Source organism: Schistocerca serialis, chromosome 1 (genome assembly GCF_023864345.2).
Source record: "Schistocerca serialis cubense isolate TAMUIC-IGC-003099 chromosome 1, iqSchSeri2.2, whole genome shotgun sequence".
Classification (NCBI taxonomy): Eukaryota; Metazoa; Arthropoda; class Insecta; order Orthoptera; family Acrididae; genus Schistocerca; species Schistocerca serialis.
Window position 1 is genome coordinate 855,262,386 of NC_064638.1, and position 26,681 is coordinate 855,289,066.

Consider the following 26,681-nt stretch of genomic DNA (forward strand, 5'->3'; position numbering starts at 1 on the left):
CTTCAGTCATACAGCGACACGCATTTCAAACTATTACATTGCAGGAGTTATAGGGGGAGTGCCAATCAACACTGACGGCAAGGACTGACGGCAACCAATCGCGTCGTCTCTTACCTATATGTACGCACATTCATCCTTAACAACAAGCAGCCAAACGTGTGCTCATAAAAAAAGGCACCTGCTTACAAAATGAAGTTTAGCGTTTGATATCCCGTCGACAACGATCTCATCAGAGAAAGGTCTCAGGCTCGAATTGTTCAAGGAAATCTGCGTCCGTTTTAAGGGAATTATCCCAGCATTTGCCTTGGGTGATTTTGGAAAAAAAAAACAAATTGCGAGGGCTATACGGAGATTTTAAGTGCCATCTTCTCGACTGCAAGTCCAGTCCCTTCCAATGCGACATCTTGCTCGGTGCACCTACTTGCGGGGTGCTCAAAATACAATGATTCCTGCATCCAGACCTGATTGTATCCAATTTACATGACTGATCTTTTGCATAAAGCACCCGTGGGTACTGTTTTGAGCCCGTGTTAATGGCTTTGTCTACGAAGTGCTCTTGAACAACCTACCTATGCAGACGTATAATCGAATTTGTATTAAGTTTTTTGAGAGGCTGTACTGGCGCATACTATTTGAAAGAAATTGGTTCAAATGGCTCTGAGCACTATGGGACTCAACTGCTGAGGTCATTAGTCCCCTAGAACTTAGAACTAGTTAAACCTAACTAACCTAAGGACATCACAAACATCCATGCCCGAGGCAGGATTCGAACCTGCGACCGTAGCGGTCTTGCGGTTCCAGAATGCAGCGCCTTTAACCGCATGGCCACTTCGGCCGGCTTGAAAGAAATTATTTGGACGAAATGTGAGAGTTCGTTTCCAAAAATATCACACATCACCTTGTACAAGTTATGTATCATTTATGTAACATAACTAGTTTTCATAATAACCGCAGATGATCTACCACAGTTGTAATACGCCTCCTGTAACGAATATCGTGACGGCAACTGCCCTTTGTAAACCTCAAATTGCTGCTTCTTCAAATTATTTAGCAGAATGCCCATTTTCCCGGCCCTACTTGGCATCAATGATCTATATCAGTTACCAAATTTTCGAGTAGTATATTTTAATTTTTGGAAGACTGTCTGGAAGTTAGTTATTTTTCTAGCCGTCCACTGAATTTTAGCGTGCGCCACATGAGAGGTTAGCAATAAATCACGTGCCTAGAGCAGCAGCGAAATCCACTTTTAAGTTGGCGGTGGAAGGTTCTTCGTAATTAAAAAAAAAATCAATGATCTGTTAATTCACTAAGTGGTAAAATTTATACAGTTCATTTTACTTTCGGTTTTTATAAGCAGGAAACCGTTGAGAACGAAACACATACTTGTGATTTTGCAACGTCCATACTACCATCAATTAACGTATGTATACTTACTCCTGGAACACTCTCCACGACAAGCGAAAGGCGTCCAGCCATTGCAGGCTCAAAAAATTCTCTGGTTCATTAAACTAACAATGTGCACAGAGATGGAATGAAAAAAACTAGTGACTGCCATAGCAAACATGATGAACGACGTTACATTTCATACCTCAGTAAAATACGAAAACGCTGGCGTCAGACGCCATAAATATGAAATAAAAAATATTAACAGTCATATTTCAAAAACTCGAAAGAGGAGCCATCACTTACAGATCGCTGCGTAGTTGAAAGACTAACGACGTTTATTTATAAGTTTGTGGATAACAAATGGCTTGAAGAGGAAGAAGATATTGGACACTCTCCGCCATTATCGACACGGTGAGTTATTTTCAGGAAGCGGGTACGACGTAATGAATAGGCCGGAGTCCCATCGAAGTTAAATGCCCTGTGATCAATACTGTTCCGTATCTGATGCATGACACACGGACATGGACACGTCATTCTCGCAGCACGCACCGCTGTGCATTTTCTGATTCCTTACAGGGGCTGCTAGCGTCAATTACATATTGATGCTTCTCGGTGCAAGGCAATATACGCAATTGTAGCAACTGTTATTCCGTACCATTCTTTACATACACTGTAGCTTAATATAAAACGACGCAGAAACTTCTTGCGTGACTTCAGTTTCTGGCATCTCGAAAACTGCTCTCCAAACGCGCTATGAGTTGATTTCTATGTATGAAAATTGTTTATTGCAAAATTTTTTGTCGAATAACTGCTTATCGAACTGTTGGTTGGTTGGTTGTTTTCGGGGAAGGAGACCAGACAGCGAGGTCATCGGTCTCATCGGATTAGGGAAGGACGGGGAAGGAAGTCGGCCGTGCCCTTTGAAAGGAACCATCCCGGCATTTGCCTGGAGCGATTTAGGGAAATCACGGAAAACCTAAATCAGGATGGCCGGACGCGGGATTGAACCGTCGTCCTCCCGAATGCGAGTCCAGTGTCTAACCACTGCGCCACCTCGCTCGGTATATCGAACTGTTGCGAAGTAAAATGAAAGCGAGGTAAATGAAATGAATTTCAACTTCGTCTGAATAAAAGTGTCTTTATTACTGGACACAGCCGGCAGCATCTGTAAAACTTGTTAATAACTATGTCGTCAACATCACTAGCCAAACAAGTTGTACATAAGAAACTACGTGCATAAGGCGCCTAGCTAGCTCAACACTAAAAAAGAAAGTTCAGAGATGGGCATGGTCCGGTCGTCGGGAAAGACGATAGAGTGAGCTGGTGAGGTAACAAAATAACGAATTGTGACTGAAAAAATCTCAACTCTTAAATCATGCCACCAAGAGGCGGCTGCTTTCTTCAAACTATATCGAATCATTCTATTGACATCTTTCCTTCCAAATAATTTTTTTGCGAAAATCTTGTTACTTGCTTAAATGTAGCGAACAAACTAAACAAATATCAAACGCTAGTGAATGATCATATTTGTAAAGGTGAAACAACTGCTAGAACAGCAGAAAGGAGACAAGCAGGAGGCTTATTCACAGCAATACCGTTACGACTTTAAACAAAACTAAACGTAAAGAGAGAAGCACTGACGCGAAGTAATGTGGCGGCAGGGAAAGCAGTTTGATGTACGTTGGCAGTCCAATTTCGTCGAGATTGAAATTGCAGCTAGTTATCAGTTTTTGCTTTCGGTTTTTATGAAGTTGTGTTATCAGGTAAATGTTCATTACCATTCTGGAAGTTACTGCTGTGTAACTGAACGACTCATGAATCTAAGTTTCATGTGTCAGTCGTCAAAGTTTGTCGCTCCACGTTTAGGGCCCAAGTTCACGTAACATTTACTTCCGTACAACAACGGAGGTATTTTTTATACATCTATTATTTAATTTACCAGCCTTACTACTTGTAACTGTCCACAAAGTATAACAAATCACAGTGCTGGGATATATAAGAATTCTGCAGGTATTACGAATGCAGCTAGTCATTTTGCAAAATCATGATCAGTGTTTAATACTTACTTCTGAGGTTCGTTTGGGTCCCTCTTCTTCTTCTTTTTCTGGACCTTGGGCTTCTTCGGGATCTTGGACATGCCATTGTCTGCTGGTTCGGGAGATGGTCGCTTCATTCCAGCCATCTGAAATAGATATATTCAACATTTAAGGCAAGCTAAAAAAATTGTTGATGAGGTTTCGAACTGGGAGACCTGCTTTAGCGAGCAGTTCTTAATCTGCAGAAATGCCACAGCTTGAGAATTCGACACAGGAAACACAGGCTATCACTTGCTACTTTTAACTTCTTCCTCAAAAAGAGGGCATTTCAACGAACTACCAGCAAGCTGTAGGTATTATTCCCTCAGCTAAATTGGAAGCTGTCTAATCCTTTAATGGCAATGTCAACAGAGATTCAACACTTGAAAAAGCATTTCAGGAATTGTGTAACAACGCATTCAGTCAGTCAAGCAGCACTTCATCAACACATTAACCAATTTACAGATTCATAATAAGTTTCACAAACTTCTTTTTTTTTTTGGCGGGGTGGGGGTGGGGGGGGGGGCAACGGGGGTGCCTCTCCAGCTGCCTGTCTTAGCGTATAGTTCCTGGTAGCTGAATATTATGCTCCAGTTCCCACATCAAAGTTGTAGCAATCCAGTTCATCAACACGACTCTGGAGTGGTTAGACCGGTCCAAACCACCTACAGAGCATGTGGGATACCATGCACCAGCTTCGGTATTTTCGATCGTTGCCTAAGAATCCTATTGCAAAAAATATTTATATCGATGACTGTCGAAGATGGCTTTAAATAGATATGTCGTTGGTAATTTTGGTCGAATGATTTAACTTCAATGAAAACGACAACTGCTCACAAGCCAGGCCATTCATTACTTATTCATTTCCCTGGACTGATTTTACAGCTGAATACTAGTGGTGACTTTAATGATAGCGAAAGGCAAATGATTAGATAGAGCGGATGGCTGTTGAAATAATACGCCTCTAAAGCTTAAAGTCGCAAAAGTAGCTCAAAATCAAGTGTTCCCAATCGTTTGTATACGATTTTGTCACAATTATTATCGTTTAGATCATTTACAGACGTCAAATACATCATGAGAAACTTTCCTGTGAAACGCGGTGATGACTTAGATGACAGCTGAAGCAAATGTAAAGCGCTATGATGGCTTAGATGACAGCTGAAGGAAATGTGATGGAAGTGCATTAACGTGTGAAATGAACGCATCATATGTTCGAACATCATGAAACGGCCGCAATCATAAGCATCACTGGGCTGAAAAATTGAATCTTCCCGTTACTGGCTACCATTAGTATTAGAATGCTTAATAACAGGGCTACGTTGGCCCGGTCAGAAGCTCTGGCACATTTCAAGAGCTACGTTAACCCTTTGCTTTGAACGTGCCTTATTATTATCGGCATCTGCTTGAAATAGAGGGCGTGTGTACAACATCGCAACGATAATAAAATGTTGAGGACTTCATTATTTCCTACAATTTTCCTCCTTAACGTGCTGCGAAGCACGCGTATATTTTTTGTCAGTCGTTACCTATCTGTTATTCGCTGCAGATCACGTCAAAGACTATTGTCTTTCATTCTTACTAAATGCCTGTAATATTCCATAAAAGGTGACAAAAAAATTACTTCTGCATGCGCTGTAATCATTATAATACTCCCAAATGCAAACGGCAACACGACCCGTTGCGCTTGTGATACAACTATTCTAAACGATGATGCATATAAATACATTCTCTGAAATTATCAATAACCCATAGCAACTAACAACTTAACAACGAAATTTATAAGACTTGTCGCATTTCATCTATTAAGTTATCTTCAGAATACGGCTGCTCAGAACTTGCTAAAATTAATGTTCTGTTCGTTTCAAAACTGGCGCTGAATAACGTGTTGGAACAGAAAAGGAAAGTTCATAGATTAGTACTTACACGTCCTGAAACTAAATATGTACTCACAGAACGATCAGATGAGCGAATTTGATCTTTTATCAAAACTTTTATTCGAAATCATAGAAGAAGACAACCGAGAAAATCTTCTAGTACCGCCATTATCACCGAGAATCGTTTTATTGGCCTGCTATAATAATGTTGGGAGTTTCCAAAGATTCTATTAAGTGACGAATTTGCTAGCAGTCCACTGACGAAATTTTGCCAAAATTAGTGACAGTATGATAAAAGCATTTCGAGTATAATGTATGTATACTAGCTTATTACGCTAGTCAGGAATGATGACTAGGTCGTCGTATCATACTGAGAAAGATACTTTCAATTACGGTACGTTTTTATCTTTAAATATTGCAGTGAAACTGAATTTTTGAATACTTCCATCAAACAATTGGTGCGCTTTTTCTACATGGCACTAAATACAAGCGGAAAGATTCATTACTCCTTCTCGTAATCGTTACATACGATGTACACAGACAGAACAGTTTAATGGCGCTGGTAAATACTTGCACGAACTAGCATTGCGAAAGCCTTATGTTAGCCATATTCCACCAGTTCGTAATGTAAGCCTACAGAATACCCCAGGAAATATATATTGTATCTTGTCTCGTTATTTTTTGGGTATAGCAATGAGAAATATTAGACTACTTACAAGTGCAGTTAAAACTGATCAATAAATTTCACTTTAGGGCAACAACTACTTCCCTGACAAAATGAAACTTCGACCTGACTTCACAACCAGGAGCAGTAAAAACGTGTTGCATGTGCAATGAATTACTTCAGAACTCTTACTTTCATCTAGTTCACTATGTCCATGGGGAAGTCTCTTAGTTTTACAACACAAATGCCAACAAAGTTCTGTTACAGACTTAAGGTATTGTGATTAAAATAATGTATGTACTGACACTTCAAACACATGACAATGGCAGTTGATGGAACGAACTGCATGATGTTTATCCTAGCACACAGTGGGAAAAAAATGTAAGTAAAGAACTCTTGAATACAAGAGATTTTGAGATTTTAACCAAAGCAAACTATGTTGTTGTTGTTCCTGTTGTTGCCTTCAGTCCAAAGACTGGTTTGATGCAGCTCTACAGGCTACTGTCTCCTGCACAAGCACCTTCATTTCTGAATAACTACTGCAACCCACACTTTTTGAACCTGCTTACTGTATTCATCTCTTGGTCTCATTCTACTCCAGTACTAAATTGGTGATGATCTGATGTCTCCGAAAGAGCCCTATCAACTAATCCCTTCTTTTATTCTCTTCTTCCCCATTCTATTCATTACCTTCTCATTGGCTGCATCTTCCCATCTAATCTTCACCATTTTTCTGCAGAACCGTATTTCAAAAGTTTATTTTCTTGCCTGAACTGTTTACTATCCATGATTCATTTCCATACAAGATTAGTTAGTTAGAAAGTAAGTAAGTAAGTTAGATACACCAGTTGTATGCTTCTTTTTGAGAAATGATATGGAACAAATCAGTTTACAGGATATGTATACATGGTTAGAGGTAACATTGATAAACCCCCTTTTTTTAGTTCAGCTTATGCAACAACACTTAAAAACAAGTTTTTTTCAGGATAACACATTTTAAATAAAAATTCACCTATGGGATAGGAATTGTCCAGCAGAAATGATTTTGGGTTAGATTTAAAATTTGCTTTGCTACCTGTCGGACATTTTATGTTACAGGGCAAATGGTCAAAGATTTTTGTTGCTGCTTACTGAGCTCCTTACTGAGCCATTGACAGCTGTATTAATACACAATAAAGGTCTCTTTCCCTTTAGTGGACCTTACTGTTCTCAAATTGTAATGGATTATTTATGACAAATTTCATTAGCAAAAATACGTAATGTGAAGGCGCAATTAAAATGTTTAGCTCCTTGAAGAGGTAATTAAACAACACCTGTGAGTGACCACCACATATTATTCTTACTGCCCACCTTTGTGTATTCAATACCTTGTTTTTAAGTGATGAGCAACCCCAGAAAACTATTCCTAAAACACTGACTGGACATGGACAAAATATGTCAGAAGGTAAAATTGTTTGGAAAATATCATTTACAGTCTCTTCTTTTACTTTCTCTCTAATGAGATTTAATATAAAGCTCCAGGCCAATACTGTCAAGAAGACTTCCAGCACTCAAGTCTATATCTCTTCTTCAGAAATGCTGTTGTTGCGATTGACAGTCTACATTTTATATTATCTCTACTTCGGACATCATCCATTAATTTACTGCCCAAATAGCAAAGCTCATCTACTACTTTTAGTGTATCATTTCCTAACCTAATTCCCTCTGCATTGCCCAATTTAATTTTACTACATTCCATTACCCTTTATTTGCTTTTGTTGATGTTTGTCTTATACCCCACTTCAAGGCACTGTCTATTCCATTCAACTGCACTGTCAGTCTCTCTGCAATTTTTGTCAGAATTTGATAATAGTAAACCTCATAGCTTTTATTTCTTCTCCCTCAACTTTAATTTCTCCTCCATATTTTGCTTTGGTTTTCCTTATTGCTTGCTCAGTATACAGAGTGAATAACATCAGGGATAGGCTACAATCCTGTCTCACTCCCTTCTCAACTACTGCTACACTTCCATGCCCCTAGACTTATAATAGCCATCCGGTTTCTGTCTAAAGTTTTCCCTAAGCCTACAAGCGCCTTTCCTTAGCCTATGTTGTAAGAAAAGTGACAGAGTCAGTATTATCTCACATTTTCCTACATTTCTCCAGCATCCAAACTGATCTTTCCCCGTTGTTCTACCAGTTGTTCCATTCTCCTATAAAGATTGCAACTAGGATTTATTAAACTGTTCTCTTTGGAATTTGAATTATTACATTTTTCTCGAAGTCTGATAGCATCTCGCCAGTCTCTTAGTCTTGCATACCAGGTGGAATAGTTTCGTCATAGCTGGCGTTCCCCAAGGACACCAATACTTCTGACACCTACTCCAAGGGCCTAGTTTCAACTTAGGTCTCATACTGCCCTATAACATTCATCTCTCATGTCATCTTCCCTTTCTATAATATTGCCTTCAAGTTCATTTCCCTGGTACGTCCCCTCTAAATACACTTTCCACCTTTCTCTTTTTTTGGTTGGTACTGGATTTTCATCCAAGCTCTTAATATTCATACAGCTGCTTCTCTTTTCTCCAAAAGCCTCTTAAATTTTCCTATTGGCGGTATCTGTCTTTCTGTTTGTGATATATGCTTCTATATCATCACATTTGTCCTGTAGCTATTCCTGCTTAGCCCTTTTGCACTTCCTGCCAGTCTAATTGTTTAGACATTTGCACTCCCCTTTTTCCTGCTTCATTCCTGCATTTTTATATTTTGTCCTTACATCAGTTAAATTCAGTATCTCCTATGACATCCAAGTCTTTCTACTATGCCTTGTTTTTTATCTGTTTTATAGCCTCTGTTAATTAACATTTTGACTACTGCACTTGTGGTGATGAATGCTCATCACCAGGGCAGGCCATGGTGTCACACATCAGGCTCCGTTTTTGCCACTTACAGCCACATGGCATCAGGTGCTAAGACTCTGACGTGGCGGGCGGCAACTTTGTAGTGGTCAGCATGTTAAAAACTGTGGATAAGTGTAATGTGGGGAACTTAACAGTGCCACTGGAGAGGGTTTGGCAAGCTAATAGAATCTTTATAGTAGGCAGAATTGGTCGTCTTAAGTGAAACACGACAACAAACTGGCTACTACAGACCATGTGCTGACTATATGTTTTTGCCTTCTATGCTAGATATTGTTACACACAATGAAGTCATTTTGTTGGAGAAGAAAAAAAGTACTGTCACATTACAGTTGAGGTGACACGTTTTGAAAATAGTCTTGATGGTTTCATAAAATACTTGGAGAAGCTATACACTTTCCTTCTCATCTCATCTGGTAAGTCTCACCTGAGCCAGAGTTGTGGGCATATTTCCAAATCTCCCCATTTTCTAAATTTCACCTATGCTTTTCATTCACCCCTCTTCCTTCTTCAACCATTCAGCCAGAAGAACGAGCCACGAAAGCTTGCAAATTTAAATATCTCTATGTGTGTGTTCTCTTGCAGCCACTTGGTAAGCAGATTTTGTTATCTATCCAATTAGATTATATTTTCAAACATTTATTGTTTTTGTTGATATATTTGTACTAACAATATGGTATGGTAGCAGGTAAACTTTTCAGTACATGAGAAATAAAAGGGGGAACAAGGCAAACAGTCAATGGTGAATGTTTTATTGCTATTGTAAAGCTTAGGTACTGTAAACTAGAAGATTAAATGGATAGTGCTGCAGTATTTTGTATGCAAATGATTGAACGAGGATACCCAACAGCGTAGTTATTGCTGCCTAGTTGCTAGATTTCAATTTACAGTCACAGTTTCAGATTGTACTAATGATTCTGCATTACCAATAAGTTAATAAACCTTAATGGGATAACATTATATTTTCACAGTAATATTTTCTTTCACGCTGACATCATCTGCTTCTGTCCTGATACCAGATTCTGGGTAGCTTACCTTTTTTCACTGTACTGAAAAAATAAGGAAGAAATTATTTCTGAAATTTAATGCCATATGACCAACAGGTAGAATTAACTTTACTGGATATTACGGTTGTAGTTTTCTTTACTAATTTTTCTTGTTTCGTAACTATTGTAGGTCCAAGAAGGTTCTTATGGAACAGATTGGGAAAGCCACCGTAAAATGTAAGTATAAACAGCATTTTTCTTATTCTGCTTCTGGACTAAATAATTATGTGCTTCTGGACTAAATAATTACAGCAACAATATAAGTAAGTGTTTTACAGTCAAGTAAAAGACCCGCTGATGACACATCAGTATGCTGGAAAGATCTCAGGTATAGTAGTATAAAAATTGGAGAACATTTTCATCTTTTATTTGTAACTCAAATACCCGTGCCAGACTTAGATCAATTTAATATCATTGCTATACTGATTGTAACACCAAAACATATAATTAAGGCAGACCTACTGCCTGTGTGTCTTGGCTTAGGAAATAGTTGTCATATTTCTCTTGGGGAACTTGCATATTACTACATGTATTGATTCTTTAGCTAGGCATAAAATTGTGGAAACATTTATTTTAGTCTCAAAGGTATTAGAGATGCATCAGTTCATACAGGGAGTTTTGGTATGTAAGTTGTCTTGAGATTTCCAGTGTACTTACTTGTAGTGGTAACATGCTACTGCTCTCTTGTGTACACTGATATGTATAAGTTCACTGTTTTGATCTGGAATGCTAATATTCCATTTAATTTCTCAATTATAACATTACTTGCAAAATTAACATTTTGTTTTGGAAAGTTTGCTGTACCCATCAACAGAGGTCTCCAATGATACAGAACATTCTATTTTGTTACTAACTTCACTCTGTTGCTCATAATTCTATTAACAATGGAAAAAATTTGACTATATGGTACACTACATTTTCTCTTAAAAGTGAATAATTTCCAAGTTGTTCATCTTTTTTAAACCATCATTCTTACGTGCACTGCACTTCAATGTTGATATATAAACTCCATTAGCTGCTGCATCTTGTGCAGAATCTGACAATAATAACCAAGATTAATCAATGCCAATCTTAACAACCATCAGCTATTTTTTTTTAACTTTTGACCTAATATCACAGTTATACAGATATTACATATACAGTAGTGTGGTTTGGAGTCTAATTAAACTCTGTGTCTTCTTAGAACTAGCTGGATGTATCAGTTGAAAGGTCAGATGAAGGCAAGGATATACCATTCCTTTAGGACCTTGCCTTGTAAAGCAGTGCAGTGTTTGAAAATTGAGAAGAGCTTTAACTTTCTTAATGCAGTGACATGTGTAAGAAGTATCTTACTGATAGAAATTTCAATTAGACACAGATCATTGGTTAAAAATGAGTAAGTTGTTTAAGAACAGCACTTTGTGATCACAAACTAGGAAAATCAGGAATAAATTAACAAGGTGAGGCAGTACCACTGGTTTTTACACACACACTAAATTTCTAGGTAAATAATAAAAGGAAAACAGCTTTATTGAGGATGCAAACAAAAAAAAATTGCATCATGTAAAATATGTAATGTTAAGTTTCTAGAACCATAGGTTCAGTTGTTATTTACGTAGGAGAACAGAAAGGTGTACAGAATATGTAGACAAGTGGGAAAGGATGTGGGCAGAATACTTATAATATATACCAAGAAATTGCCATAAATGCCATACAACATACCAAACACATGCCCCAGTCACAGGAATTAACAGTTTTGCAAGAGTGACTCGAAATGAGCACTGCAATTAACCTAGGGAAGACAGTATAGGTTGGGGAAAGCAGGAGTTGTGTAAAAGAATAGCATCAGAAGTTTTGAAAATAAAGTGTAGGTATAAATGATCATAATAGATACACATTGTCTGTTGCAATAGGTATAAATGATCATAATAGATATGTATTGTCTGTTGTAATTTGTGTTTTATTGTGTATGTGCTATTGAGTACCAAATGCAAGTTTTGAGGGTAACACGAAAAGTGAAACAGAGTCAATATGCCAGAACAGAAAAATAGTGAGGTGGTTTGATGGCAGCAGCTGATCATTTACGAACCATTGCGGAGTGTGGGGTGCTGTCATCACTATCCTCGCTGGTTGTTGCATTCTCCTGGCCATGACTAGGGATGGAAGCACTTCCTGGTGCTGGAGGACTACCACCCTGCGGTGACCGACCATAACCCATTCCTGGGTTCAGTAACATTTGCGATTGCTGCTGCTGCTGTTGCATGAGCAGCGGATTTGGGCTTGCCATTGTGTACGTAGGTTGTGGACTGCTGTAAGATGAGCTAAATAACAAAACAAAAATCACATAACAATTATGACTCTCTTATCTGTAAATGTCAAAAACGTTAATCGCGTGGCCTTATAATACATTCCTATTATGAATGTTTTGAAGAAGTGTGACGGTATATTACCTGACACTCATTCCCATAGAATGTTCTGGAGGTCCAGAAAGGTATAGAGGTTGCTGGTACCCTGAAGGATCATTCATCACCATTTCGGGACTCTGACTTGGCAGCATCTAAAAAGACGAGAATCACTTCATTAGGGCTATTTCAGAACATTTTTAAAACTTTGCGCCAGATCTGAATACAGCTACAAATGAAAACACACACACACACACATACACACACGAGAGAGAGAGAGAGAGAGAGAGAGAGAGAGAGAGAGAGAGAGAGAGAGAGAAAGAGAGAGAGGGGGGGGGGGACGAAGTTATCTTTCAAATTACAAGAAGAATGCTCATTTCAGCTGGTGAGCGACGTGTGAAAATTGGTATAAGTGACCTTGAATTTACCTCTCTCCGTTTAAATCCATGATTCTATGACTACTGAGTAACAACACTTCAGGTTCGTTGCCCATTAATTTGCCTATATCTGTCATCACAGGCGCATATTTGTGTTGAACCAACAGCAAGATTACTCCTTACTACTTCTGATGAAAAATATACGTAAATAGGAACGAAAAAAAATCTATGCACACTGATCCTGTCGAAGACGAGCGTGTGCCATTGAAGTGTACCAGCGTTCCCGTTACAGCTTTCTATTCCCACTGACAGCGGCTACGGCTCAGTGCACTTGTAAATGTAGTGGGTAGAGACCACGTGCTGCGCCGCGTGATAAGCCGATGCGTCACAGGCCAGCCAATGAGAGTCGTGCGCACGCTTGCGTCATAACAAGCTCTCAGCTTTGAGAAGCAGTCCTTTTTGTAGCTCGCTCTTAGGCGTTTTACAGAATCCAGCGTTTCCTGTAAATCGCAAGCTTCTTCATATTGATCAGAGGAACTAAATGGAAAATAATACTCGCTCTAAGTTTCTTCATTGTGTGACAAAGTTTACGTAGAAGACTGGCGTACACGGAGATGGGAGAGAGTACTTACTTCAGCCAGCTCCGATGTTTTCGCCATCGCGCCCCGGTAGCAACTGGCTGCGTAAGAACTAGGGACAAGAGGAGAGCGCGGAGCGAGCGGGGCAGAAGGGAAGGGGCTCCAGGTATACAGCAGCGAGGGGCTGCCTGCAACAGGCGGCACCTGACACGCGCCATCTGCCGTCATTAGGTGGCCTGGGGGACGGTGTGCCGCAAACTGCCGAGGCGCAGGCTGATGCTCCTGGCTAAAGCTTCGCATGACCCGCAATCCACAGGCTGTTGGCTCCCGCCTTTCGAGAGATCGGCTATGTTTTAACATCTTTGTAGAGATATAAGATTTATTAAGCTTTACCTCTTTTCCGTGGTGTACCTCAGTAAGGCTGCATTCACAGTGCCTCCTTCAACGGGCGTCAGACGTCGTCGCAAAAGGTCGTTCGACAACCTGGGCCAACAGCGTGTACGTGTACGATAATGATTAGAAGTAAATGTGATGAGAAAAACGTACGAGGGTGGTTTGACAAGTCTGGTAAATTTCCATGAACGAATGGAACATTCTTGTTGCATCTCCACGGTTGGTAAGCTAGAATATTCCAAGGATCGTATAAAAAATTTCATCAATGTACTGCGTACAGTTCGTTGTTGACAGCCATCTGAATTGGTTAGTGTATCGACTGCGATTGAAAATGGAGGTAACTGAACTTCGTGCTGTTATTAAACATTTCCATTGAAGGGTTGGACAGCCCCATAAATCAAAACAGAATTGGATGAAGTTCACGCGGACCTTGCGCCATCATTGAAGACTATTTACTCTTGGATTAATGAATTTAAACGTGGTTAGACAGGCATCGAAACGAAACGCCCTACGGCCGTCCAATTGAGGTCACCACAAAGGAAACCATTGACCAAATCCATGATGTGGTATTGCAAGGCCGTCGAATAAAAAATCGAGAGATTGCTGAGACAGATTTCATCGCAACTGAGCGAGTGCATAATATCCTGCCCGGAGAATTTGCTATGAAAAACTTTTGAATGAAACCTGGAGCCATCATTACAAACCAGAGCCAAAACAGCAGTCAAAAAAGTGGACAAAAAAAGACTCTTGAATGTGCATCGAAGAATGACTGTTTCGTCAGATAGTAAGGTGATGGCCACTATTTTTTGGGATTCCCAAGGAATAATCTTCATATATTACTTGGTAAAAGGCAGAACTATAACTGGACCCTATTGCGCTTCTGTATTGGGTCGTTTGAAATTTCCGTAGGCTGAAAGAAGACCAAGGCTGGCACGGAAAAAAGTGCTCTTGACAATGCACCACCACACCCATGAGCGATAACAATGGCGATAGTGCATGAATTGGTTCCTCATCCACCCTACCCACCTGAGTTAAACCCAAGTGACTTCTTTCTGTTCCCTACCTTGAAACTTTGGTAGTCAACTTGTATTTTGTAGAGTTTGACAGAACCTAGTTTTTTGATGGAATGAAAATGATGTAGGATCGCTAGACCAAGTTTATATCCATCAAAGGAGACTACGTCGAAAAGAAAGGAGAGGTGTTTACGGAACATTTTTTCTTGCATATTTACCGGACTTCACACACCACCCTCGGATCTTTCAGCTGATATTTTGTAAAACGCATGTTGTACTGTTTACTAACTGTTGTACTTGTGTACGTGTGTAAACCTGACAAACTACTGAATAGTACAGAAAATGCATTCTATCTCGGAAACAATGCGAAACAGAGCATTGTCCATACGAAATTTATTGCTTAAAATGATCGTTCCTGTCATATCCCTGAATACTGATGATTGTTCCTGGGCCACCCTGTATAAAGGAAACCGCACGCACAGCACTTGTGTGACCCATTCTAGAGTACTGCGACAGAGTTTGGGATCTCCATCGAGTCATTTTAAAGGAAGATATCGAAGCAGTTCAGAGGCGTGCGATAGATTTGTTACTGATATGTTCGATCCACGTGTGATGGAATTCCTGGAGGGAAGTCGTCGTTCTTTTAGGGTAACACGACTGACAAGGGAACTTCCTCATCGCATCCCCGTCCGATTCCTCGGTAAGAGAGCCTAATAGACAGCCCGTCTAAACCTGAATAAGGACCAAGCATGAAAACAGGCAGAAGGTGTACTGTACTGGACTGTGCAAAAAAGCAAAATAGTAACAGCAAGCGGTCCAAGAACAAGAAGTAGTCAGAATATAGAGCAGCCAGGCAGAGAAATGGCATCGTGGTTAAGTAATTACGGTGTTCGACTGCTATGATGGCGAGCCGTGTTCAAATCTCCTACGTTTTTTTTTTTTTGTTTTTTTTTTCTTTTTTCTTTCTTGTTGATCGCTTTATTCAGATCTGTGTCTGTGTGTGTCGTGGTGTTACGTCCGTTTGTAACAGTCAAGTGTAAGGTAGGGACCTATAACGACAGTTGATTCTGTACAACTAACCTGATAGCAGCCGAAAGGAAGTGGCTTTCGAATGAGAATCGCAAACGTTTGATGACAAGGCGACAAGTCAATCGAATCTTCCACCGAAAAACACGTCTGATGCGTTATACACGGCATTATTTCTAGTATGTGTGTCATATGAGAGGAATCTCTTATCGACGCACCTATCTGATCTGTACGACTAATAAGTGAGTGATATATGCCTGCTTGCCCGATATAGCTGTTCGTATGAATGTGAATATGATCACTCCCAAGGAAATGATGAAAAATTAGTCACATAAGCTGCAACAAATGAACGCAACAGTTTCACAATCACACGATTTCTTTGTGCTCTTTCAAAACATATGTTTTTAATACCTTTGTTGTGACATAGTTCACAACCGTTTATTTTTTGTTTTCATTACTGTGAGACGTCTATGTGGTATCTCGCCTGCTCTCATTGTTCGTCACATTTACTTGCGACGGTAAAGTATCCTTACGATATGACTCATATTCTATAACCACTGTACAGTATGACAACTGCCAAGACAACAGAAAGAGAACAATGACAGGCCGGGCGGTTCATAATGTTATGTGGGGAAAAAAAAAAGAGAATGGCACAAGGGAGTTTCCAACACGGCTGGCGCGTTTGGCAGTCCAACACCATGACCACTTAACCCACGACACCGATGCTGTTGCACACTGGACTTTATTGCGCTTCTTGTTCATGGACCGTTCACTGTTTCTAGTTTGCTTTCTTTTACAGTTCAGTACACTTTCTTCCTGTTTTCATGGTTGATCTCTGTTCAGTTTTTCACGGGCTATCCACTGGGCCATCTTACCACTAAATCTCAGGGAGGTGCAATGGAGAGTTTCCTTTTGAGAAAGTTTACGAGGACCGATATTTGCGATTGACTGCAAAAGACTGCGCTGCCACCAACGTACACGTCGCGAAAGGGCAGAAAAGACAAGATCAGAGAAATCAGGGCTTGCATGGCATATATAGGCAGTCGTTTTTCCCTCGCTCCGTTTACGAGTGGAAGTGGTACAGGAATGGGAACGACGGTTCGACAAAAATAAGGAAACTCCGCGAGAAGTGCATGCTTGTACATAAATGCAGATGGTGGCCAAGCCTGTAGGTTGTATTTTACCACGAACGGCACTTGCGCAATGTCTTCGGTACGTAGCGAATCAGAATTGTGTTCTGCATAGTTGTGAGTGCATTATGTCGCAGATAAGTGAATTCAAGCATGGGCAATTCGTTGGTGCGCATAAAGTGGGTGCTTCCGTAACCAAGGCAGCTGAAGTGTTTGCTGTTTCAAGAGGCGCCGTATCGAAGATTTATACCGCGAAAGCCGGAAAACATCATCTACTAAGACGCAACACGGAGGAAAATGTGTGTTGAGTTGTGACAGACAATCAGGGAAGAGGATTGTGGCGAAAAATAACACGACAACAGCTACAAAGAAAATTCCACAAGCAGGGAATTACAAGGCGAGCTGGGATTCCAAAATCACTCATTAGTGATGCAAATAGCGTAGCATGTAAACGTGGTGTCGCTGCTATAAAACCTGGACCGTGGAGCAGCAGAAGAATATTATTTTATCGGATGAGCCTTGTTTCACACTGTTTCCAGCTTCTGATACGGCCCAGGAGTGAAACATGGCCGTGGCTCGGTGATGACTCGGGCAGCCATATTATTGTATTATATGGGACGCACTGTTATTCTACAATGTCACATTACTGCGGAGGATTAGGTGACCACACTGATTGATCAGATCTATCCCATGGTACAATTCTGTGTTCCAAGGTGACAGGGCCCCTGTCACAGCGTCCAGGAGTGGTTTTGAGAGCACGAGGATGAATTATCGGTATCTCCCCTGGCCACCAGTCACTATATCTCAGTATTACTGAGCCTTTGTGGTCTGGTTTGGAGAGAAAGGTGAGTGATCGCTGATCACTCCACCTCCGTAATCGTCACCTGAACTTGCCAATATTTTGCACAACGACTGGTAGAAGATTCCCTTAAAAACCGTACAGGACCTGTATTTACCCATTCCGAGACTACTGGAAGCCGCTTTGAATGCCATCGGGTTACCTACACTGTATTGGGTATGGTAATGTGTTGGTATTTTCGTATCTTTGTCCAACCCCTCTATGTGTGTGGATGGATGCTTAACTGTCGTCTTTCTACCTTCAAGTTTAACGTCTCTTGTTATTAATTCCACAAATATTCTCCATGCAATATCTGAGAATAGTAGAAACAGCACAGAAGAATTTATTCCCTTGGAGCTATGTTAACAAAGAGAACAAGCAGTCTACTTTCCAACGAAGGGACGTCGTTTTGGCATTCGTGTAACCAGTTTGGCTTACCCTAATGTAAGATCTTTGTAGTTTTCCTAAATTTCCGGTGAAAATCGTTTGATTTTATGAGTAGGGTAAAAACTTTGCGTTTTTGCATTTAATGAGTAAAGATCGTGATACCTTGAGAAGCCTACTCTACTTCTTTGTGAGATTAAAAGTCGTTATAGTCCTCTTGTGGCACATCATACATTATTCGTACATCTACATCTCGACGTTTCACCATTTCTGCAAACGTGTTGGAAGTACTCTTGTAAACATTGACGGCAGGTTCCGCGTATTAAAATAAAATGCATACGAACCTAAGACCGAAAATTTCTTCGTATTTTAATGAGTGATGGGAGATCATTTTACAAATTTCTCTAGTTAGAAAATCACAAGGAACGTTCAGACATCCTTGCAATTACTTCTACGTGCATTCTTCGGATCATGGCTGTCGCACATTAGCAAACACGTCCGAACGATGTCGAATTGTGTCGCACAGTTTGGTATCGATCTTCTACATAAATCAATTGTTTTAGGTGGCCTCAGCCGGCCGAAGTGGCCGTGCGGTTAAAGGCGCTGCAGTCTGGAACCGCAAGACCGCTACGGTCGCAGTTTCGAATCCTGCCTCGGGCATGGATGTTTGTGATGTCCTTAGGTTAGTTAGGTTTAACTAGTTCTACGTTCTAGGGGACTAATGACCTCAGCAGTTGAGTCCCATAGTGGTCAGAGCCATTTTTTTAGGTGGCCTCATAGGTAAACAAAAGTGCTGATACCGGGGAAAATGCACGACATGGAACTGGTCCAACACTGTCTATCTATCAGTCATGGTAAATGTCACCCATGCATCTCGAATAGTGAGAGTGAACTGTGTTGCTTATTTGCTGTTGCACTACATGTAGCAAGTCCAGAAGAGTATTAGAAATAAGATCATTTGCAGGCAGTACCTGTAAGATGTGCTGGGAGATTGCATAGATTTATCACACCGTCAACAAAAATTCCAGCCCCCACATTAATCTTCAACTGGTTATGTATACCCTGAACTGTATCCTGAAGATTGTCACCCGCTTGTGAAAGTTGTAGGGATACCTGTGCGTGTTTAGAAGCAAGCAATGAAATTTTGAACACTTGATATGAGTTTGTCACAGGAGAAATGTGTAACGTTTTCTTTCTTTAAAACAACTCAAAAACGAAGGCTTATCGAGCACATATTTGCAGCGACATTGTATCTTCTCGTAGTTTGAGGTATAACCACCCCCCCCCCCCCCCTCCGCCCAGAAAAGTTTATAATTATCCCGTTTGCCGCCCTCCGTAGTGCCAGGTTCATGTCGTGAAGTTATATTACAATTTATTATCTTAGAGCTACAAGCGAGATAAAAATATAAATGAAATATAAAGTCAGATGAGCTAAGTAAATGATAATATCTAAAAGATGACAAAAGTTTCATCGCTGGTGTGCTAGTTACGTGGCCAAGTAGCCACGAGCCAAATTAAGTCAATTAAAGAAAGTAATTTCTTGCGGCAATAGTTTGTGCTTCCGCGTTGTTTATGTTTCCGAACTAAAAAGTTGTTTTCTAGCACGTCTTAACTTTAAACAAAAAAACATAGCTTCACCCCTTGTCTTGCCCACTGTCTGTGTAACTCAAGAATATACGTTATTTTCTCCACGGAAAAATATTCTTGAAAGTTTGGGGAACCAATGTTATAAAGCATTTAGAGTAGAATAGGGTCAGCAAAACTTCTTCAGTAGTTACGAATTACTCTTCGCCGTGTGTGGAGTGCTTCAGTCACTGAAATACGAACTGGCTGTAGGCGTTCGGTACTACTGTTCCCAATAACGTATTCTGCTGAAATGATAGTAACAATAAATTAGTTATCAGTCTGAAGGATGATGTACTTGGCAAGACCAAGCTGTAGATGTAAAGCCCTCACATTCCTCCTAGCTGTGAACCATTTCGCTCTGCTGGGAGGGGGACCAGCAGTTTTAACGCGGCGTTTGTGTGGAACTTAACTTTCTTCAGCAGTAGTAGGCAAGTGGTGTCCTATGCTCAGTGCTTCAGGCAAGCGGATATTCAACGAGAAAGGACGACGCAATTTCTTATACTATTCGTGGGACATCAGTGACTATGCTCGAAAACACATAAAGTAATAATCTGGTGTCTTCTGCATTCATTGGATCCAAAGGAAATATTCAGGCAGGTTCATACATGGTGTGTGTGTGTGTGTGTGTGTTTGTAGGGGAGAAGCGAGAGGCTGAGAATTTATTTTACTAGGAGGTCTTATCCCGCAAAATAATACGCAAATGTCTTGAAATTCCCTTGTGAATTGTGGCCGTAAGTGTACAAACAATGCCACAAAATGAATCCGCTTTGTCAAACAGGAATGCGGTTTCAAACCGGTTCTGCCTTTTTTGCGAACTACCTACTCCTATGTTCCGGTCGCACAGCGTGGGAAACAACTGCGTGCATGTAAGAGTGGACGATGTGAAGGCGGGTAGGGGGGGGGGGGGGGGGGGGGAGACAGACAAAGCCAGAGGATAGAATAAGTATGCAGGATCTTCACCGAGTAGTGCAAACTTCACTGGATGAACAAGAGTGGTCATCAGCATTGGAGTTCGTGAGTATCTTCCCCGATTACTGCGGGAGGAGGCAGAGTTGAGGAGTAAGGTAACAACTACAGCACGAAAGTTATTTTCTTGTATCAGTTTTGTGCAGTTTGTGGCACAGAAAGCAGAATCACCACTGCAGCGACAGAAAGCTCCTTACTAACAGAATATTCTCACAGCAGCAATTTTTGCGGCTAGCGGAGATACCGAGAAAAGAAGCAAAGGACGACTGCATAGCTGTAACATTTGCGCATAAGAAATATAGACGCGTGCTGACAAATGTGTGAGTCAAAATGTGAAAGTTCTGAGCAAGAAAATGCACGGAGTTCAGCGCTCTAAGTAAATAAATAATGACAGCAAGATATGGACGGAAAGTCTATTGTGAAATACGATAAAACAATTTTACTGAGATTACTTCATATGATGGCCGAAGAAAAGATCAAGGAACAAGTACTGACCAAGGAGTAGGAAAGAAAAACAATGGAAATCAATTGGATTTCAATTCCGTGTGACAAAGCACTTTCTGAACTAACTGTTGCGAGCAGTTACGAAGAGTTTTACCTAACAAAGGTACGACTGAAACTAAAGTATTTGGGTTTTGTAGATTACGTGCTCGCTAACGCCGAAAATCGGGCATACTAATGTAGTAATTTAATTCATCTGTAGACCACTTTTGCAAGGATATTAATTACGTCATGGTATTATTACTTAAGAAGAACAAAATTAATGTGATTCATGTAAACAGGCTTTTACTTACAGGTTTAGTTTGACAAGGATGGGGCAGATAGTCGGAGTGTACGCAGGACAACGATGTATAATTCCAGCGCGGCGCATATTAGCTCAGTCAACGAAGATCAGAAAAGGTCGAAAACAGGAAAAAATCATGTAGCCGCAAATTTTTGTATAGTAGGAGGGAGTGTCATAAATAACGTACTAAAAATCCCGACCGGTGTGGTGTAAGTATGGGGGTAGTGACGGAGCGTTTGAAAGTCACTTTTTTGTGTTTTTATACAAATAACTCGAAAACTGCGGCATCTAGCGAAAACATTTCCCAAAGCTAAGTTAAACTGCATTAACTTACCTGCAAAAAAAGGTCCTATTCATTATTTCACTAGGATTAAAGTTTCCACGTTACAGGGAGTGGAAAAATCGCAGATTATTAAAAATAGTATTTTAATGGTATATAATTAATCTGTGTTGTTAAGTGAAGTGGGTTAAGAACAAGTATTAAAAGTATGCAGCACATCTAAGTGCAGCAGATTGTATTAATATGTTGATAGATGAATTTTGTTCGCAATTCTGCAAACTGCAGACCCACTCCCTCTACCCTACTACGTCACAAGAAGTAGCTACAGGGTATTTCACAAAGTTATACTGAACACAGCTCGGCTCATGAACCACTGGCGGCACAATGCGCAGACACTATACGGAATACATATACAGGGTGTTACAAAAAGGTACGGCCAAACTTTCAGGAAACATTCCTCACACACAAATAAAGAAAAGATGTTATGTGGACATGTGTCCGGAAACGCTTAATTTCCATGTTAGAGCTCATTTTAGTTTCGCTCAATGGAGCACGTTATCATGATTTCATACGGGATACTCTATCTGTGCTGCTAGAACATGTGCCTTTACAAGTACGACACAACATGTGGTTCATGCACGATGGAGCTCCTGCACATTTCAGTCGAAGTGTTCGTACGCTTCTCAACAACAGATTCGGTGACTGATAGATTGGTAGAGGCGGACCAATTCCATGGCCTCCACGCTCTCCTGACCTCAACCGTCTTGACTTTCATTTATGGGGGCATTTGAAAGCTCTTGTCTATGCAACCCCAGTACCAAATGTAGAGACTCTTCGTGCTCGTATTGTGGACGGCTGTGATACAATACGCCATACTCCAGGGCTACATCAGCGCATCAGGGATTCCATGCGACGGAGGGTGGATGCATGTATCCTCGCTAACGGAGGACATTTTGAACATTTCCTGTAACAAAGTGTTTGAAGTCACGCTGGTACGTTCTGTTGCTGTGTGTTTCCATTCCATGATTAATGTGATTTGAAGAGAAGTAATAAAATGAGCTCTAACATGGAAAGTAAGCGTTTCTGGACACATGTCCACATAACATATTTTCTTTCTTTGTGTGTGAGGAATGTTTCCTGAAAGTTTGGCCGTACCTTTTTGTAACATCCTGTATAAGTTACTATTAGTATTAAGGCAAGAAATGCCTACGGACAGAATCTACGTAAATCTCTGAACACTGTTTATACTGCTACAGAGGAAACTGACTGATAGTTGTCCTATGCGGTGGTTGTAGCATTCTTCCGGGGAAAGGCGAATTCCCGAACAAAGAACACCACTCGCTTTGTTTACAGACAGACTAAACCTCCCCAGCATTTCCTGTCCAGTTCTTTTATGTTAGTAGAAAAAATAATTTCACTGAGGTCGTGTTTAATTAATGTACCTATTTTCATTTTGCAGTTGTTAAGTGAGCTTTTATTTAAAACACTTTCCTATAAACAATTTATACGTGTGATGTTGTCAGTGACCTGTTAGTGTTGGTGGAAAAGGAATTGGATTGGTAATGTGGCACCTTGCTTCTGTTTATCGGTTCATTGACAGCCTATTGTAAATCCGTGTAACCGCGTTACTGTCGTCTGGCGGTGAATTAATGAATGACTAGAAAGTTACTGCATTTCTCTCACCATTAATTGCGTTTCTTGCAGACTGATCTACATTAAGGAATTACTGATACATGTAGAGCAGGTTGCGCAGAATGGAGCCGCTAACCTCATAACAACAGTATATCTTGTGAGGTATCTGTGAAATGTCGTATGGAATGGGACTGATCAGGTACGAGTCTAGAACAGAAATCTGCTGTAAAGCATTGCTTGACTTAAGTTCAAATATGTTAAGTTCCATAACACCAAGGTGACGTAAATCTTTTGCAGCCAATTAAAGACTCTGGGATTCTTTAGGTGCCGGTCCTTGTGGCCGAGCGGTTCTAGGCGCTACAGTCTGGAACCGCGCGACCGCTACGGTCGCAGGTTCGAATCCTGCCTCGGGCATGGATGAGTGTGATGTCCTTAGGTTGGTTAGGTTTAAGTAGTTCTAAGTTCCAGGGAACTGATGACCTCAAAAGTTAAGTCCCATAGTGCTCAGAGCCATTTGAATCAGAAAATGCGGGTAAACAATAACACTAAATTCCTAGACTTTTTAAACGTATTATAATCCTATCGAGTCGAGTAATTTATTGTAAAATGGAATCAATCTTGATTCTGTGCAATACTTCAACCAGTGGTACTATTATTCCAAGTTTAATGGTTGTGATGTAGAAATCGTTTCTGCAGCTTCACTCTAACGTGTTCTCGTTATTGTTTCGTCCTTATAGTTATTAGTTTCTTCATGTTGTGACATTCGCTATAAAGAAACTCATTTAAAGAGATTTCAAAGAACATTCTTCGGCATGTCTCTCCTTTTATTAATATTTTTCAAGAGCGTTTCCCCTCTCACACATTGTTTAATATTTCTATTGATTAATTTTACCATTTTTCCGGTTTAAAGAAGTTCAAATATGTACAATCACCTTTCACAGGATTGAGTTTACTTTTGAAAATTTGTGAAAGGAAGGCCAGCACGTAACATTCTCTTAATATCATGCCCATGTCTCTCCTTGTAGTATACACTTTAGGTATAAAGGTTGTGAGTAAGTCCTTCAGGTATAAAGCAGTGTGTAAACTGGAGAAGAGCTAATGCCAGTCGCGAAATAACACTGCCAGTGTTTCGAGACTTAGTACTTTGAGGGAGATTTTAAAAAGGTTATGCTACGTGCTTGGATCTTAATAATTGGCTAAGACAAATTTAAAACGTAAACTGAGTCATTCAAACTGATTTTTAATGAAATGGGGGCAATGGCTAGTGTAACTGATAATCAGTAGCGATCATCTTACTCTGAACAAATACGAGCAAAGAACGGATCAAAACGAAGATGGGGAAAAAAATGTGGAATGGTTTATTCCAGAATTAAACTTTCACTCTTTTGCGAGGCGTGCGCTATTTTTGAACCTCTGATGCAGATTGAAACTGTGTATCGGACGGGGACACAAATCCATAAATTCGTCTTTCGCGGGCACTGCTTTTACGCGACTGAGCCATCCGGGCGCAACTCATCATCTGCCCTCATAATATTTGTTCTGCCTACTAACCAGACTTCATGGAAGCACTCCTGCATACACTGATGGACTAGTACTCCTGGAAGAAAGGGTATAGCGCAGGAATACGTTAGCTAAATTTTGCTCATATTAAGCTGCTTTCGTGGTTCTTGACTAGTTCTGTTAAGTATACGTTGTAGTCACTGTACTTGTCACTCTTCACTAAACTTGCTGTTAGCAATAGGCCAGAAATGGACAACTATGCTTCCTGTAGAACAGGCTGCAGGAAGCGCTTCGTGATTCGAAGGGGAGCAGCATCTGTTTTACAGGCCATTTCAGCTACTCTCTGGATGGTTGCTACGGCCTTTGTTCTAAGTCGTTTCGGATGTCGCGCGCATAGTACTGTAACTGGAGACACCGGCTAAAATTTCATTTCGGATAGAATTACTTAATGGGAGCGAGCAACCGTCTGGAAAAGTGTCGTAAATGGGTCACTCCGTCACTAAGGTGTAGTTTCAACACCGAGGCAATACTGCGTTGGAAACTTCATCAGACGACTCGCTTTACTGCAACGATTGATGAATGTTGAAGCCTGAGTAGGAATGTGTACTCCATTTTATTCGAGTTTGCTGTCATCTGCTAATCACAGCTGTCGTCAACTAGTCAACTTTCAAGCAAGGAATCATTTTCAGAGCCATTATTAGAAAATATTATATTACGATCATTTAGACATGTTAATTATTTCTCCATACATATATTATTCTTATGTAATTGTTAGTTCTGAAACAACACTTTAACTACCCCAAAAAGCCTTCGTCTTTTGCATCTTGAGTCCAGTTGTTTCAACTGCTTTTCTGTTGTTACGTGTATAAACTGGGAAAAATTGTTGGACCAGCCAAAATATCCACGTCAGCTTTACTTACGAAGTCATTCGTACTCTTTCATGTATGACAGAGTGTAGACCCGTAACACTGTTTTTTTTCAGGATTAGCGATTTTATTTGAAGCTGGGTTTCATCACTATAATGTTTTCATTATTCGTCACTAGATCGTTTTTCTTTCGCTCTAATCGTGAAAATCAAGAGGTGCGAAAATAATTCGCACTATAATCAGCCTCACTGTGTATGGAAAAGTGTTCGTGTAGACGTAGTAGACATGGACATGCGCAAGGCGTAGATCAGCCTTCGAAGGTGTCAGCGATAACTTATAGGTTGCATGACAGAAGCCATATGAGAAAAGTTGATTCAGATTCGGCATGGATATGTCTAAGTACGGCGATCACAATAGCTGATGTGGATAAGGCGTTATGCACAACACAAAACTGCCATTCTGGAATAAATACACTCATTCAGCTGACATGGCCTCTAGAATTTACATTTGAAGACTAGCTGCAGAAGTATCTCGACCGAGATACGTATCCTCTTACGTGTCAAGCAGGGAGAAATGCCACGTCGTGATGCACGGTAGGAAGAAAAAGGCACAAGTACAGCGCCATCGACCATTCAACGCGGGAAATTACTGAACAGCTGCGTGATGAAACACACTGCGCCTACTCGAAGTTGGCCCGCAAGGAGCGCGGCCCATTGATATTTAAATTAGAGTGTAAAACTGGGATTACGACTGAGGATCAGCTCTATTGGATCCAAGAGGCAGCGGCGCGGTTGTCAGGTCTCTGGCGTGCCCGTTCCCCCACTCACCGTGACAACTGCGCAGCTCCGCCAGATAGATCCCGCCGGCTAACAATGTGAGATGTCTCCCAGAGACTACCTGCGCTGTAAACAAATGTACGTCTCCGGCTTTCGTGCATCACTTCCATTTAGTTGGCCTGTAATTCGT

General features: G+C 40.6%; 1 protein-coding gene across 5 annotated transcripts in view; it reads right to left on the reverse strand.

The window, feature by feature from the left end:
• Positions 1–26,681, reverse strand: part of LOC126485413 (TOX high mobility group box family member 3-like) — a 489,322-nt gene that overhangs the window by 36,570 nt on the left and 426,071 nt on the right. For all 5 annotated transcript variants that reach the window (XM_050108876.1, XM_050108870.1, XM_050108874.1 and 2 more), the window contains 3 exons: positions 12,371–12,477; positions 12,010–12,241; positions 3,453–3,568 (listed from right to left, as the gene is read on the reverse strand). In XM_050108876.1, the coding sequence (XP_049964833.1) occupies positions 3,453–3,568; positions 12,010–12,241; positions 12,371–12,477 (455 nt within the window). The remainder of the gene's footprint in view (positions 1–3,452; positions 3,569–12,009; positions 12,242–12,370; positions 12,478–26,681) is intronic.